The sequence below is a fragment of the Engraulis encrasicolus genome, chromosome 5, assembly GCF_034702125.1.
Source record: "Engraulis encrasicolus isolate BLACKSEA-1 chromosome 5, IST_EnEncr_1.0, whole genome shotgun sequence".
In the NCBI taxonomy this organism is placed as follows: Eukaryota; Metazoa; Chordata; class Actinopteri; order Clupeiformes; family Engraulidae; genus Engraulis; species Engraulis encrasicolus.
Genome location: NC_085861.1, coordinates 22682225 through 22700452, shown reverse-complemented (window position 1 = coordinate 22700452; position 18228 = coordinate 22682225). Strand labels below are relative to the sequence as shown.

The following is an 18228-nucleotide window of genomic DNA, read 5'->3' as shown; positions in this document are numbered from 1 at the left end:
AGACAGTTGGCATGTGGCAAAATAGCTGAGGTGAAGCTTACCTGCCAGTGGTGGACAGTCCCCACACCTTCTCAATGTCGGTAGTCTCATTCTGGAACACCCTACGGCTAAATCCCAGGCCCACACGGTCATACGTACACACCTGAGGGGAGAGAACACAACTCTTAAAGGGGTATGCCACTATTATGGGTCTTAATACAGTTAAAATAGTTGGCTAGGGTTTATAAAGGTGGTAAAGTGTCTTATTTTTCATGTAAGCCGTTGTCTTGCTTTAAGACAAGTTAAAAGAGGGAGCATGTCGCTAAGCTAGTGAAAGTCAATGGATCTGTGTAGCATGTAGCATGTGTGACATGCCTATGCAATGTGTTGATGCAGGACACATTTTCCCACAAATGGCAAAAATAAGGTGAAATTCCACAGACCACTAAGTGCTTTATTTTTTTCCAATTTTTATCCATCATTTTTTTCAGGAATTTGAAAAACTTTTTTTTTTTTTTTGCGTTACGCCCTTAAACGTCAACCACCCAGATACTTCCCAAAATGGAATTTGAAAAATCACAGAGAAGCATAAAATGTTGTGGCCATTGTCCAGGCATGTGTATTCCTGCTGACATTCACTTAATCATGCACACCTAGGAAATTGGACAGCATCCCAAGTTTCCAACAAAATGAGGTTCTCTGCCACACCCCATTGAGACTACCAGGCAACTCAGCCAGAAAAAAGAAGACACTTATTGTCTTATCAGCACTTTCAGGAAAACCAAGGAAATAATTTTCACCTCATTTTTTAACTATATTTATTTTCGACTTTCCTGCGCAATGACCTCCCAAATCCCACAAGTCCATCTTCGAAGTTAAAGTCTTCAGCTAATGACAAGTCAAAGCAAGTGTACAACTTCGCAAAATGGCAAATTAACCTCTGACAGTTTATACAGTATTTCGTTTGTTTGAAATATGGTGGACAAAACAATATTTTCACTGAAACTAAGAGGACAACTCTAACAGCAGGAGGTGTGTCATTATTGACAGGGAGGTCACACCTCCACAACAACATCAGCTAATTTAAAGTACGTCACACATCAACATCCCTGTGACCCTCTGATGAAGACGGAAGCCATACCGTCAAAACATGTCAGGTAAAAGATAAAACTTTTGGTAACACCATATAATACCAACTCCTTGTTAAGCAGTAGTTATAAATTTGTTAAGCAATATTCAAACCTTACATAACCCTTTGCAAAACATTTGTTAACCCTTATCACTTTATTACTTCCCATCACTTAATCATTAACATACACTGTTAATGGTTTTTGATACTCTCACACAAATGTATCAGTATCAAAAACCATTAACAGTGTATGTTAATGATTTGAAATAATTAAGAGATAATGGTTAGCAAATGTTTTACAAAGGGTTATCTAAGGTTTGATCTAATGCTTAACAAATGCCTAACTAATGCTTAACAAGGAGTCGGTTTTATTAAGTGTTACCAAACCTTTATATGTCTGAAGTAAAAGAAAATCTTAAAGGTCCCATGGCATGAAATCTTCACTTAATAAGGTTTTTAGACCTTAAAATGAGTTCCTGAGGCCTCCTTAAGTCACCCCAGGGGTTAACATTTTCATAAGGTGTTTACTGAGCTGTCCTGCATTCGGTCAAGATTTGAAAAAAGGCGCGTCCAGGTGGCGCGCTGATTGGGCCTTCCCTTCTCTACGTAGCAGAGGGAAAAATGATCAACGCCCTGTTTCTGGGATCCACCAATAGAGCTAGACACTGTTTCCACCCACTATGGATTGCCCGCCCATCACATCAAGTTCAACAGACAAGAAAAATGGCGGCGCCTAAGCAACTGAAACATGGAGGATGTGATAATATGGGGAAAAGCCTGTTTTCACTGCATATGGGAGAGCCCCTGAAGACACAGTGGCTTGGTTTTATTTACCCAAATAATTTGCCAACGAAACTAGCCTACCAAAGGCGTTGTTTGTGGGAAGCATTTTCAGGACGAGTGTTTCCACAATTTGCGACAGTACAGGGCCAGGTTCGCACAGCATGACATGGATCCGTACCAGGTCTCACTGCGGGATCCGCAAGCCCGAACAAGTAAGTGAATGGATTATAAATAGTGTTAATGACCAGATTACTTCATTTTGCTATGCTATGGGTGCCACCCATTAGCGTTGCAATAGCTATCTTGGCTATGTGCAGCTAGCACGAACAATTTCCTGGACCAATGAGTTTAGTCTGACTGTGAAGTATAACGTTCCCGCCCGGTGTAAATTTAAACACATGACCAGATTACTTAATTTTGCTATGCTACGCGGGTGTCACCCATTATAAAGGCTATCTTGGCTATGTGCAGCTAGCACGAACAATTTCCTGAACCATCCCAGTAAACAAAAGGACGTTTAAAGGACGTCTTTTTTAGGTCATTTTTGGACGTATAATTTAGGTCATCTGAAGGTGCAGACTGTTACTCCAGACGACGTCTTTTTCGGACGTCTAATGGACGTCCAGTTTTGACGTCTGTACTACGTCCATATTAGAGTCATCTCTAGTCCAAATAAGGTCTTAGAGGACATGTTTTTGACGTCATTTTTTGGGTGGTTTTATTGACGTCATTTTTGTGGACGTCTTTTTGACTTCAAATTAACTCTGTGAGTTGTCATTCAAACATAAAAGTGACAGCATTAAAAACCTTGAAACTTCTAGTTTTCAAAATATACAGACAATTATCACATGGAAAGTGACAGGGGGGTTTACTTTTATTTAGAAAACACTTTTGTTTACAAGGTTCAATCTTCAAAAGTCTTGACTACATACCTCTGCAACGTTTTTTTTTGTAGAGTTGTGTTTACATTCAATTAAAAAAAATTGTATTACATTAACTTTACTGTCATATTATTTTTGTTAGGCTTTTCAGAAGAGGGGGAGATAACAAATGTGATCTTTTTCAAGAATAATTAACACCACTGCGAATTTCATGAAGTATTGATGATTATGACTCGTACACTATCATCTCTTAACAACATTACCGGTGTATTACAAAACCTGAAAGATTTGAAATTCGAAGTAGTGTTAAATATTCTTGAAAATAACATTCTTATGAAATAGGTTCCAACATATTGGAAGAAAAGACATTGTACCTTGGGTTAAGAGACAGTTCATCTGAATGAAAACTCTGCATTACATCAATGGGTCTTACATCTGCCACATCATATAATTTCACAATCGTCCAGTTTTACAACATATATATTTTTTAAAAATATGATGGTAACACTTTATTTTAACATTACATCGCTTAGCACTAATACATACAATGTTAACCCATTGATGCCTAAAGCACTTGCAGAAAAGGGTGCTGATGCCATACAAAACTCCAGGTGCCAGGGCCAATGTTGCACAACGCAACATCCAGTATCAATGGGTTAATGCCTGTATAAGTAACTTGTAAGGCATGTACTAAGCGAAATCAAACATTTGTTAGGTCCTTACTGAGGTTATATTAGGTAATAAATCCCAAATTGTGCATGAACAAGGCATTTGCGAATACATGCCTAACGTATGTTTGATTTTGCTTAGTGCATGCCTTACAAGTTAACTTACTTATACAGCATACAGGCATTAACACTGTATGTATTAGAGCTAATAGATGTAATGATAAAATAAAGTGTTGCCAAAATGATAATCAAAATAATTCCCTGTAATAATCCTAACAAGCATGAACACAGATAAATTGTCATTAAGTGGTAAATTATGGAGAATCGGTCCTTGAGAAGGGACACAAAATGCTCTTCAGGTGTTACTTGAAGCTGCATAGGCTGTCTGAATGTCAGTGGATTCAAAAGAGTCATTGAAAGATACTCCCATTTGTTGTTGTGGACTGGTGTTGTCTACGTAGGTGGTGTCTACATAGTAAGTCCTTGTACACTTGAACAGCCATCTTGGCTGCAAATTATCAGCATATCCTGTGCATCTGACAAAGCGTGTACTTGACAAAGATGCCAAACTACTTTCTTGATGTCTGTAGTAACTATTTACATTTTGGGCATAAACACATGTTGAGTGATCACTGGGCTGCTGGGAAGCTTTGAGAGAAGTTGTAGTGCCTTTGTTCGTTTGTTGGTTGAGATGGGAGCGTCATAAACATATTCAAAGAAGGTGAAAACAGAGCTGAGCTGTGCTGGATATAAAGGGCCGTACACACACGTCGCTGCTATTTACTCCCTACTTGCTCACTCGCCTACTTGCCACTCGCTCTGGGTGATTTTGTTTACTGGTTGTCATGGTTCCCGCTGTCCGCGCCAATAACGTCCGTACGAAACAAAATGTAGACCTACGCTGTTTAACGTTGATCGTGTGCTGTGCACAACCATGCATATGAGCCTTTGATGGTGTACACTGTATTGGATGTATTTTCCTCAACACTTCAAAGTGTGATTGCGTGCAGAAGTTGGGTGGTCAGAACACCACAGGGGCAACGTCACCTGTCAATAATCTGTATCCTGCATTCCAATTGGTTACTCGCTTAACTCGCGTCGCTCGAAGATAAAATAAGTTTATCTCGGAACCCGCCCACATCGCATCGCTTGTACTCTCCTCGCCTACTCGCCAGCGAGACTCGCTGGAACACGTAGACATTCTATTGACTTCATCCGCTGAGCGAGTAACTAGCAGCGACGTGTGTGTACGGCCCTTTACAAGTTGCAGACCCAGTAAAGCTTGAACAGCTTGTCAATTGTGCAAGTCAGGCCGTCTGCAACGGGAATGGTCACACGGTCATTCCTGGCGGTTATGACAGAGGTTCCCAATGCAGATCACTAGTGGTTGGGTTGTGGATTCCATCTCAGTGTCAGTAGTGCAGTGAAGAGGGATGTGAAGTTGGTTCCAGACTGAGAAGAAGAAGAAGAAGGAGAAGAAGAAGAAGAAGAAGGGGAGAGAGAGAGAGAGAGATCATCAATAATACTTAATAGCAAGTTTTACTTAACTGATTGAAAGGTATGAAGCATACCAGTCAAACTAAGTATAGCCGAATCAACTACACATGCATTGATATCATGACATCTTCTTAGCTCTTCATTAAACTGAGTGAATTTAATTTCATTCATTTTTCATTTCATTATTTATATACAGTATACGTATGAAGAGTTTATTGCAAAACGGTGTATCTACCTTTTTTTTTGCATTTTATTATTGAAAATGGCCGTCCAGAGCTCCTATCACCTATGTGTCAATTCTTGCCATTCAAATATTTTGAGAACATACTTTTTCAATTTACAGTATATCATGCAAGTGCATACCTGCAAACTCAGGAGGGTTGAAAAAGGTGACAAACTATCGCGAGCCCCAACGCAACCCCCCACCCCCCCAATCAAAAAACAAAACAAAAAAACAATATTTTATTTACTAAATTTAATCATTATTAATATTTTATTTTCTTAGCAATTTTTAAATGTGCCCCTTTCTGCCCATGCTCTCCTCCTCCACCACCCTCCTTTCCCCTCAGTGCTGCCAAATTAGCCTGTGTCTGTGCTCTATCCCTATTTCCAGCTCCACTGACATGAGCACACAACCTCCTGTCTAGTGTCTACCTCTCAACATTTCACATCATCCATTTTAAGAACATTTCCACCCCAGTTCTATTTATTCCATTTCATTACCCCCCCCCCCCCCCCCTTTTCATTATTTGCAATGTAGTTTTTATTCTATTCCATTGTATTCCATTCTATTTTATTCCAATTCCTCTGAAAACAGTGAATCACATCACACGTGCCACATACATACACAGACATTTAGCATACAGCCAAACACAGACAGACAGCCAAACACTACAAAACCTCACACGCCATCACTCAAACCTCACATTATACAGTAGGGCCTAATAGGCCTACACCTCACACAGCATGCCTTCAACACGCGTCACACAAGCTACCCCTCTAACATAGGCTATACAAAAACACACTACAAAACTTCACATCCTCCACACAGCATCATTCAAACTTCACACACAGCATAAGTCAAATACCATGGACAATGCACAGAAGAGAGGGAGGAGAGGAGAAGAGATGAAGGGAGAGGAGGACAGGAGAGAACACACTCACAGACACAGACACACGTGTGCAATAACGTGTATGATGTCTTATCTTATTATGCGCGTTATGCTGTTGCTTTAGGACTTTTAACTCCTCCAGGATTAAATATACTACCATGCGCTAGGAATGACAAGTAGGCTACTAGCCTACACTATGTCGAAAATAAACAAATAATAACATCACGGAGAACTTACTTTCATAACGGTAGTTTTTTTGTTTTGTTATTGTTTTTCACTTACTCGCACATCCATGTCAAATCCATGCAGGGTATTTGCGTTCGCGTGGGCGTTATTAGGAAACGGCAACTCCATCGTATGCATTTGCGAGGACTTGGCAAATGTCAGACGAGGAATCTGACAGCTACGCTGACATTATTCTCCCAGCGCTGTCCTGCTCTGTCCAGCCCAAGCCGTTTTCGCTCCACCACCACCACTTCATTTCAGCGTCACTACAGTTATTACTTGCATTCACCGACACCTAACCTTGCATTAACCACTGCCACATTCTTTATCACCCGTTGAAAACATACAAAACCGAAGTAATCCGCGCTCGTCCTCTTATTGACATTTTATTTATCAACACCGGTTCCGCGCGGGCTTCAAGCCTTCAAACATGCAGCCAGTGAATGTGAAGCTGCGTCCTTGTGATTAAACGGCAGCCAATGGGTGTGGGTTACATCATGACTAGTGTTTATGGGTAATGTAGGAAATCTCGCCGTCTTTACGTATATCAGACAGGCAGCTGTTTACCCTTCAGAACTTCAGTCGGGCGCTACTGGCTACCCCCCCCCCAAAAAAAAAACTCTTCGGATCTGCACGATTCACACAAGTCACCTATTTTGAAATCAAAACGGCGAATTTCGCCGAAAGGTGACAAGTTTGCAGGTATGCAAGTGAGTACACCCCTCACAGTTTTTGCAGATTTGTGAGTATATATTTTCATAGGAAATCATTAGAGAAATTTCACTTTGACACAATGATTAGTGACCTTTTAACAACATATTTAACCGCTTAAATTTCTTGTTCACTCAGAAAAAAACTAAATACAGCCCTTAATGTTTGAACATGTACTCACAAAAGTGAGTACACCCCAGATTAAAATCCGGTAGAAAAGGGGCTGTGTTGGCTCGAAATGAAACAAAATGAAAAGGGATGAAAGGGGAGGTCATCAGTATGCGTTTCAACCTTTCTTTGCATTGAACTTTTACATTTTGAGTCTGCATCTGGCTTAAATAGATTGGTGTGAGATTTGAATGCAACCCTATGGAGAATATCATGATCTGCTTCAGTAGTCACAGTGCATGTTGATATGCATGTTTCTTTCAGGTGCATTTCAGATTCCCAATGTTGACAGCATCCATGCATCCCCAAACCATGTCAGTCCCACTACCATGCTTGGCTTTTGATAGGATACACTTTTTTTTGTAAAACTTACTTATTTACCACCACACATGCTTGACACCATCTAAAGTATATTTGTTTATCTGGGTCTCTTCAGATCACACAACATGGTTCCAGTGATCCATATCCTTGGTCTGTTCATCTCTCTTGAGACCAAGATAAACAAATTTGCTTTAGCTAGTGTCAAGCATGTGTGGTGGTAAACAAGTGAGTTTTACAAAAAAAAAGTGTATCCTCTCAGCAGCCACGCATGGTAGTGGGACTGACATGGTTTGGGGATGCATGAATGCTGTCAACATTGGCAATCTGAAATACACCTAAAAGAAACATGCATGTCAATATGCCCTGTGACTACTGAAGCAGATCATGATATTCTCCATAGGATTGCATTCAAATCTCACACCGATCTATTTAAGCCAGATGCAGACTCAAAATGTAGTTTAATGCAAAGAAAGGTTGAAACGCACACTGATGACCTCCCTTTTCATCCCTTTTCATTTCAAGACGATTCGAGCCAACACAGCCCCTTCTCTACCGGATTTTAATCTGGGGTGCACTCACTTTTGGTGTATTTTGCTTTTTTAACAAGAAATTTAAGCGGTTAAATAAGTTGTTAAAAGGTCAGTAATCATTGTGTCAAAGTGAAATTTCTGTAATGCTTTCCTATGAAAATGTATACTCAAAAATCTGCAAAAACTGTGAGGGGTGTATTCACTTTCGTGATATACTGTATATGAAATTCATTTTGCAATGCGGTATACGTATGAACTTATACAGTATAATATCAGGAAGGAGCCAAGACTGACTTGCACCAACACAGATCCACACGCAAACACACCCAAACGCAAACACACACACACACACACACACACACATTCCTACCAAAGATGTCAGCGATGCAGAGTCCTAGCTGGCCAATAGTGTGTGAGGTGTTAAGTTCCGCCTGTCCGTGCAGCAGCAGCAGGTTAGAGGGCGGGACCTTTAGCTTGACTGACAGCTCTTCCACTGCATGCTTCAGAAGCTCTGTCTGCAACACACATACACATAAATATTACTGACACACACATCAGCTGTATAGGGTGATCTACTTTCCATGGCTTCCCCCAACTATAAAACAGAATTATAATACTTCCTGTAAAAAGTCTTTGACTAGACAAAGCGCTATACAAAACAGATGTACTGCTGTGTGTGTGTGTGTGTGTGTGTGTACCTGTGCTAGTTGTATTTGGTGTATGTCTGGTCTGTTGCGTATCTTTAAGTTTACCAGTCGTGCCGGTGTGTTCTGCTGATGCTGCTGCAAGCGTTTTCATTGGCTGATTTTCCTGCGAGGGCGTGGACTGCATACGATGGCGATGTCTGCATCGTCAGACTCCTCTCCTTCATCCTCCTCCTTTAATTGGCTAGCTGCCGCAGCAATCCCGGCCCCTCTGGTGATGGACGCAGCAGGGAGCCAAGCGCATCCAGCCTCATGTTAATCTCCCTGTCACACGCACACACATACACACACAATGTAAGGAAAGTTGACAAGTCACTGTAGAGAAAGTGTCAGTGCGTGGCATGCACACAAGTGTGTGTGTTGTGTACTCACGTTAGTTTGCGGTTGGGCCGCCGCCGTGCCTTGAGTGGTGTGGAGGGGGAGGGGGGCGGAACGCCTCAGCACAGTCCTAACACAAACACATACACACACAAGGGTGCATTAACACACATCAACTTGATGGATATGGTAAGCATACAGCAATAAATTGGAAAAAATATTGTAGGGGCTACTATGTTGACTCATGGTCTGTGTGTGTGTGTGTGTGTGTGTGTGTGTGTGTGTGTGTGTGTACACTCACATTGTGCTTTGCATGGGTTTGGTCACCTGGTCCGAGTCATCTGAGAGTTCGGTACACTGCTTCCCTCACCATCGCTGTCGCTGTCAGAAATCTGTCAAACACACAATATACAGTCTCAAGTTTGCCGTCCATGTTAGCTGTAACTCATCCAAATACTGCTACTTTATACAGCAGGCACATATTTACTGACCAAGTTGCTCTCTATGACAAAAGTGCTATGGGCTACTGTGAAAGGTAAACAAGAAACAACAGGTTAACAACACTTGGCGCTAATTAGTTCTCTACAACTACAAACCGCTGGTGTTCCCTTCCGTTTGGGATCCATATCACCAAACTATAGTTCTCTTGAACTTAACTGCATTGTTATAAGAATATGGCTACGACAGCCTTAAATAGCAGGTTAAAATATGGTCATTGACATTTTGGTGACAAGGTCATAACTCTGTATCGCAATGAGGTCCTAACAGAGGCTCTGCATGAAAGTGTTTTTAGAGATTAAGACGTTTTAAAAGTAACTATCCTTTGAAAAATACCTGCACAAAATCAACCAGAAAAGACATCTCAGATTTTACACTGCAGCGGCTTCGGAGTCAGAAGATGTGTGAGAACTGTGTAGCACTTTTCATCTGAAAATGAGAGGAGAAAATTGTACAGCAGTACTTAAATTTCACATTTACCAAAGTCTCTGTGTTATAACAATATCACAGTAACATATTTATCACAATTGCATACAATACAACAATAAGAAAAAAAATCTGAAAAAAAATCTAAAAAAAAAACAAATGAAAGGAGGCGGCCTGTAAGTGGATGGCAATTAGACACATGATCACATAGACAATATGATACACATGGAAACACACACACACACACACACACACTTACCATCAGTCTGATCATCTTACTGTTCAATCAGAGTAGGAGCTTGGACAGATGTGGCCACAAGACCTGGGCCCTGATAGAGAGAAGAGAGAGGGGGGAAAGAGCACGTTAGTTCCCAGTGCATTGAAGGTACTTTAAAAATCCCGTAGCCATAACTGGTGTTGATACTTTGGTAGTCGCCACACTTCACACGCAGCTGTTCTACTCTGCCACCTAAAACTCAAACTTTGAATCTTCTTTTCAAACGTCATGGTATCGTCACCAATTACCATTGCCTACAATATCTCGTGCGTGGCAGTTTTATCCCTCGAACCGCGTACATCTGGCACGTCGCACCCCCCATCTGAAACAACTGCCGGTATTTTCCCAACACACCGTCATACGAGGTCTACCGAGACAAAACACGACAGCGTTGACCAGTTGCCCAGATCTACCATATTCAACTACATACCGAAACGGTGAAAACCACGACACTTACATGGAACTACGGTTCAAAGCTTGTCTATTGACTGGCCACAACAACTACAACCAAGCCGACATAATGTGATTCGGAAATTCGTTTGTATCACCTTTCATCGAGCCAACACAAAACAGTGGGATACTGCTTGCTTTTACTGGTGCTATTCTTTATCATGTACGAGGATGGCGGATGGTCTGATTTACATGATTTGACGCAGAACCGCTTACGTTTGAAGCGCTGAAGTTTAAAATCGCCTCTATGCTAGCTAGCCCTTGTCTTGCCCTCTCCGATACCTGTTACTAGCAGCATCCACTTTTGCCCCACTACCAGTACTAGCTCTACGTCAATCCATCCGTGGTGTTTCAGTATCCTTGCATAAATCCTGTCAGACTTTCTTTCTTTTATGTTCAGAAAATAGCTTTCAAACTTCACATCAGTAAAGTGCCGCCTGATTTCTTCCACACCAGCTAATTATCAGTTACCCTATTAGCAACCAATGTTAGCAAACCATCCAATATCACATTTCAAACCTTTAATTTTCCCAACACAACACGTTTTAGCCATTAAGTTAGTCCACATGTGAATTAAAAGAAAATAAATATAATCTATAGTGCAAGCGTTAAAGGTCAATAGCTAACTGAGTATCAATAACTAGCTAAATCTGATTGTAGGCTAGCTTAATATTCACAGAATCACGGAGGCTGTTCCAATGTTCGTACAGCAAAACTTGTGAAGCAGGGTTTGATTTTAACCATACATTAACGGCAACACACGTAATTGTTACGAAATTATACCAATAAAGCGAATTACTTACGCCAGCCTCTCTCGGTGTCTGAAGTCAAGTCGCCGCATCTTGCATTTCCAACGGTAGAAAAGGCGGGCGGAAGTCTGCTTTCAAATGTCCACAGTCACGCGATTGGACAGCCAAACGGCCGTTAGTTTCTCACTTGTAGCACGACCCAGAATGAACCTTTTAACTTCAGGTTTCACACATTCTGTGAAATCTTACACAGAAATGACACATAATCTGCCAATGCTAGCTGTCTACACATCCCAATGTGTTATTTTTTTTGACACATCTGTTTAGGCAGTGTGTCCCACCGTGCATTGCACGTTGGAGAGTATCTCTAGTTTGGGATTGCCACACACTCTTTCCCCACCCGATGTGAACAGAAAAAATAGCCTACTAGGAAAACTACTATGGCCTATTTAAAAACAAAGAAAAAAAAAAAAGCAACAGCAATCATGTCGATTTCCCTCACCTGTTTTTGACGTCCAAAAAAGTGACCTAGACTGACGTCCGAATTTTGAACTTCATAATGGCGTACAAATAGGGTCATTATTAGACGTCCAAATAAAGGACCTAGTTTGTACGTCATTCTAAGGTCCATAACTGGTCATGGACCGACGGACGCAATTTAGACCTAATTTCAACGTCTATACGACGTCCAATGTTTAGTGGGATGGTACTGGTACTCTGCCCGACACCAAAAGCAAGCATTACGCTCTGATCAACTGAGTTTAGTCTGGAAAATGACTGTGAAGTATAACATTAACACCCGGTGTAATCTCTGCTCTGACCTCGAAACCATAAATTAATGTAGCTTTCGTTCACTTTTCAAGAGGGACATGCACATTTTTGAACCATTTTGGCTACCGCTGGGAAATTACTCCAGTGCTATCAGGATGTTTCCATCAACAGTTGTCATTGAGTGTAAGAAGACACCGTGAATTGTTGTCGTTTTGTTATCGTGGAATCGCAATGCCTAAAGTACAGTATTTTTTAACCAGATTATTATTTTCATGATGCATGTGTAACTACTGTATCTCAAGGGTTTTTGCACACTGTTGTGTGGGTTACGCGATGGGGTGTCATGGCTATGTGCCTGGTTTGAGTGTTTACAGTAGCAACGTAACTTGCTGGCTACCCTTGACACCCTCCTTGGCTTGCTTGTAGCACAGTTTTGAGCAGTCAGTCTTGGCTCGTCACGTCGTCAGTTTATCAAATGCTCGGATTTCGAACCACGAGATGTGTTATCTGCGTCTCGTTGAGTTTACCCATAGAACTAATACAATGTATTAATTCTATGGAGTTTACCAATACCCCAGTGGCTCAAACTCGACTGCCGTGTGTCCGATTTTGACGTCAGGGTGCACACTTAAAAGAGAATCGCAACTGTGAATATCCCTGCTCGCAACCACCGACACAATGCCTAATGGCAGTTGTTATGAATGTATAAGCTTACAATCACTAACACCCAGTGCTGTTACATCAGTGTTAGTGAGTGCATGCAGACACTCGCTGATAGCAATAGGGCCTATGTGTTGTAGTTGTCAGTACTACATTCATTTACCCACTACCCTCTTATAACGAGTGAAATAACCTAATAGTTATCATAATGTTATTACATGGATTCCTCCTATTTCCTTTGTGTCCACTTGAAATTGTGAACAAAGCTGGTTACTGGGGCAGTAATGCAAACATGTGTGCTTTCGTTTAGAAGACTCACTCTTTTGTCCCCCACAATGTCCCCACAATGTCTTCTAACTACGCAGAACATGATGTGGCATAATGGGTGGGTGGGTGCATATTAGTGCATTGGGTATTTCTGAATCTCATTGAGTGTTGTTGTCTTCACAGGCCACCACAATAAGTGTACACGTTCAGACATATGGTTCATGGATGCTGCCTGCCAGACAGACTGCATTGCCACCTGGACTACAGCCACACCAGTTATCCTTGAAGACATTGCTGCCCCAGCCATGGAGTAAATGTATGTAGCCTACTGTATTTCCAACGTAGCTACTGTTGTGTAGCTTCAAAACGGTTCATTCATTTTTTCCCTTGGTTGTGTGATGATTAGTCATTCCACTATGTAAGTTACAGGTCAAAACATTTAACAGGTAATAAAACTGTATCAGGGTATGGTGCAGTCATTGATTGGAATCAGAAATATGACAACACTATGCAGGTCTACTGAGCCACATCAGAAATTACACTGAAATACCCGGGGAAGATGACGGCATCTTATAGGCCTACAACATTTTGGTTTACTGACCAGTGAAAAATGCAGATTAGAGAGACTGCGCAAGTTTTTTTCCTCAAGCCATCCGCTTTTTAAATTATTAAAAAAAAAAACATGTGACTAATAACATTTTGAAGTGTTTCCATGCCATTTCTGCCTGTTCTGACTCACTTGTCTTTGAGTTTGAGAGCCTTATTGTGGATCATTGGATCATTGTGGATCATCAAGTTGTGTGCTTTAAATGGCAAGAAACACCTACCATCATATGTTCTTTCCACTAACTCCTGTCCTTCCTTGTGTTGCTTGTGGCCTTGAGATGACATTGCAAGATACATAATGTTGAATGGGGGAAAGTCCCACAAAAGTTGTTGTGCCTAGGCTGACTGCATATAACAGGGAAACTGAATTATTTTCTCCACGGATGGTGGGAATCAGGCCACAAGCACAAGTAGTGGACATGAGTTTGGATAATGGCGTGGATCCCTTCACTAGGCCCCCTGAAAACTTCTGTTGTGAATGATATTTCTATATTTGCTTTACCATAAAATGTATAATNTGTTCACAAATTGTCTGTTGTACTTACAGATGGCTCTCCTCTACAATGAAAATTCAAACGAACAACCGGCCCTATGACTACCTGCAGGAGGTGTACCTTTCTTCAAAATTGCCAAGACCAAGAAGGGATAGTGCATCAACCATCAAAAGATTAAGCCAACCTTTTGGTAAGTTTTCAAAAGAATGCATTCAATTCAACTCAATTTGACATAACATTTTTTATTGGCGTTACTTCAATAGCACATTAAGTCTACAAAATAGGAGAATTAGAATTCTAAACAATGTGTGCTTTTTTCTGTATGTTTTGTGTGAAAAGGTTATGTTCATGTTCGTGGAACTCATTCTGGACAAGGTCTTTGGGAACCCTGCAAAGCAGACTGAGGCAATGTTGGCGTTGGTGCAGTTCACAGACGAGCCAGCCAGATAAAGAGGTCACAGCAAGCCTTGTGTTGAGGTTCATGCGTACTGCAGTCTGAATCCCCGGTGTAGTGTCCTTCGTCATCAAGGAACTCAGCATGGATATGCACGACAACACGGGAATCACTGTTGGACTTGAAGCAGCTGGAAAAAAAGAAAAGACAGTTGCAGAGATTGTTATTGCCGTCATTCTTTCACTACAATATTTGTCTTCAATAAATATGTTCCTATGGAATACTCTTGATGCTGTTGTAAATAAATGTTCACACTGCCTTTACATTGTCTGCATAATTGAATTAACAGCCCATGTGGGGGTGGGTGATCCTGCTATACAAGTTGTTACTCACTATTAAATTAAATCAAGTGTGCATCTCCTATTATAATGATCTGATAAAGATTAGAGATGGTAAAAGTTTCATCTTATTCACAGGTAGGCCCTACCTCTTTCTGAGGGCATTGACCACTGTATCAGTTTCCACACTAGCACCCACGCTTATTTATTTATTTATTTTAAAAGGCAGTTCTATGATCGTGTTAGGTTTCTCGGGTAAACATGAGATAAGGCAGACACACATTTCACAATGGAAACACTTTGGTGGCAACTCCTGGGTAAATGTGATGTCAACAGGTAAGCTGGATCATTTCACAAATGTATACAAGCGAGAATACATGGAAAAGGGAAGGCTGACTATTCCGGTGCAGACATCAGTGCACATATTTCCCCCAAACAGACTGGTCAACAGTGTACAGGTACTGTGGTGTGATCAAATGCGGGAAGCACAATGATAGACCTCCTTGGGGAAGCATCTCCGATACAAAACGATGTTTGAAGGGGATAAAAACAAGTCTTGGGTTCTGAAAATTACCCGCCTCGTTCATTAATAACACATTTATTTTACACTTGTAGCATCGTACCATAAATGAAGGACGTAGCATTAATGTACAGAACTACGGTACAGAACTACGGTTCAACATGCTTTCCACACTGAGAAAGTTGCTGGGTTTCGAGACAGTGGAGTCGCGATGCCAGCAACGTACATGAGATGAGGTTGCAAATGAGGTTGTGTAGAGTAGACTAATTATATGTAGGGCCTACTGTAAGTAAAAGAAGAATATTGTTTTTGATGTTCACTTGCAAGGTATTCTTCGCATGGTGAATACAGTCGTCGCTGCTATAATAATTACCACCCAGTCACTGGCTACAACAGGGCTTTCAGACCTACCAAAAAATGCAAATTCCAGCCATAATATCTCAAACTCACCCTTCGGAGACGTCCTGCGCTGAAGTCCATGAGCAGGTAGCTCTCTACATGTTTCATCTTCGGGTCAAATGCGTCAATTCCCCCTGTTGCTTGACGTGCCGTTGTGAAGAGCTATAGCTACCAGTTAGCAGCTAACAAACAAACACAGCTTCGTCGCCACCACCCACATGAGCTTGGTCCCGCCCCCACTCCCCCTTGGGACACACCTCTCCCCTCCCTCCCACGCCTCCCTCCAAACTGACGCACTGGAGAAAGCGCTCAAATGAGTCCTTCTGCTAAGAGGCCAAAATGGCGTGTTTCAGCTTTATACTGAGAAAGCCTGCGGATATAACATCCTGACACCCCCGCAAGCCAATACAAAGCACCACAGGACCATGCCATGGGACCTTTAAGTGTTATTTAAACAGTTAGACATAATGAACCTTACATATATAATATTTTCACTCTTTCACAGGCTGAAGTCTCAATATCTCATTCCCCGTTATGCAAGTGTTGAGGCTACAGCCTCGGGATCAGAGAGTTTATCTCTGTTGAGAAAGTGCCATATTTTTCCCAGTTCTTTATTTACTCATTTATTTATTTTGCAGCCTCTTCAACTGCAGGGCACTGCCAATGAAGCAGTGCATTTTAATGGGAGGAGTTCGGCATGTAGAGGGTGAGGGGGTATGTGTGGGGGTGTGTGAGTCGTGGTGGTACGAGCAGATGCAAAGCCATGTGCACCCAGGCGCTCTGCATATCAGAACCCTGTCCAAAAAATCCCTCGTCCTTGTGATGGCACACAGACGAATTCGGGCGAACAGCCTAGGGCAGCCTGTCACCTCAAATGCCGGCCAGCGCTGCGCGTCTGGTGATGAGAGGTGACATGGCAGAGCATCTGCGGCAGACCCCCGCTAACCCCTGCTCTGAACACACACACACACACACCACACACCACACACCACACACCACACACACACACACCACACACACACACACACACACACACACACACACACACACACACACACACACACACACACACACACACACACACACACACACACACACACACACACTGCACACACCACACACACTGCACACACACACACACACACACACACACACACACACACACACACACACACACACACACACACACACACACACACACACACACACACACAACCGATGCACACACCACATAAGATGATACACAAGACTGCACCAAGCCCAATACCAATGCCAACACCAAGCCAATGGAGAGAATCAAACAGAAACAGCAACATGGTCATTTCTGAGAACTGTAGTTTGAGGGCACTTTCATCAAGAGGAATTACTGTGATGCAATTACCTGCGCTTGGCTGCCCACGATGGTTGAAGGATTTTTTTAGGCGCACTGTTCACTAATCCAGAAACATTACATTAGGAGATGTCCCCGTTTGTGACTCCTTTACCTTTCAATAATGAGAGCTGCTTAGGGGTCCTAAGGGGTGAAACTTCGGGGGCTTTTTTTAAAAATAAAAAAAACCTTATTTCGGAGTCAGGCTTGTTTAAGTCAAAATATTCCCCAGGACTCAATAGCGACAAGCAGCTGTGTTAAGTTTCAGTCACAGTTCCAGAGAAGTGCAGGGATGTATACAAGGTATTTGTAGGCTCTGGGCAGAGAGGGTCCTCTTGGTCTTCAAACTACTGGGAAGGGGCCACTTCGAGAGATATTTAAATAGCAGCATCATTGCACTTTTGGTCATTGAATTCAGGGAGGTGCTGCCACACTCACACAGTTGCCATTACTGTCATTTAAATACAAGTGCATAACCAGCCATTAAAAGGAGGGAGCTGGGGGCCCTAGCAATTGCCTCATTTGCCCTCGCAATTGCCTGGTTGTGACAGGCCTGGAGTGCTCTTTGATGACCCCCCTTGCATATCTTGTTCACTCAAGCGGCAATCTACAGATAGCGTAGCACTGTCCTTAAGATGACTACATTTGCTTTAATGGGGGATGTTGTTGTAAACGCATTGCTGCTCTGTACTAGGCTCTGTAAGTAGACGCTTTTTTAGCTTTTTTTAGAACACGTCCTTTTATGCTTTAATGCTAAATTTCTTAATGCGAGCAACTTTGAAGAGATTTGTTTTCCTTTGGTGGACTGAACATATGCCTCATTTATACATTTTTCATGCGTGTATGAAAATGGAAATAGTCTTGCATCATTGCTGTCCATGACTGCGCCTGAATATTTTGTTCAAAGTGCTTTGCGCAGGACAAGAGCAGAGGCTATTTTGCAAGAGTGGCCTGCGTTCAAAGAGATGATACCTTGGCCTTCAG

At 41.9% G+C, this 18228-nt stretch overlaps 1 protein-coding gene and 2 long non-coding RNA genes across 3 annotated transcripts in view; 1 reads left to right on the top strand and 2 right to left on the bottom strand.

Moving 5' to 3' along the window:
• Window positions 1-18228, bottom strand: part of si:dkey-122a22.2 (uncharacterized) — a 55471-nt gene that overhangs the window by 33309 nt on the left and 3934 nt on the right. The window contains exon 5 of the mRNA XM_063198953.1: window positions 42-142. Within this exon, the coding sequence (XP_063055023.1) occupies window positions 42-142 (101 nt within the window). The remainder of the gene's footprint in view (window positions 1-41; window positions 143-18228) is intronic.
• LOC134448408 (uncharacterized) lies at window positions 4719-11614 on the bottom strand. The gene is made up of 8 exons (XR_010034761.1): window positions 11481-11614; window positions 10210-10279; window positions 9861-9953; window positions 9328-9418; window positions 9081-9156; window positions 8757-8972; window positions 8375-8519; window positions 4719-4892 (listed from the first exon to the last, which is right to left on the bottom strand). It is a non-coding gene; the product is annotated as an uncharacterized LOC134448408 (long non-coding RNA).
• Window positions 13240-14941, top strand: LOC134448407 (uncharacterized). The gene is made up of 3 exons (XR_010034760.1): window positions 13240-13440; window positions 14278-14414; window positions 14564-14941. It is a non-coding gene; the product is annotated as an uncharacterized LOC134448407 (long non-coding RNA).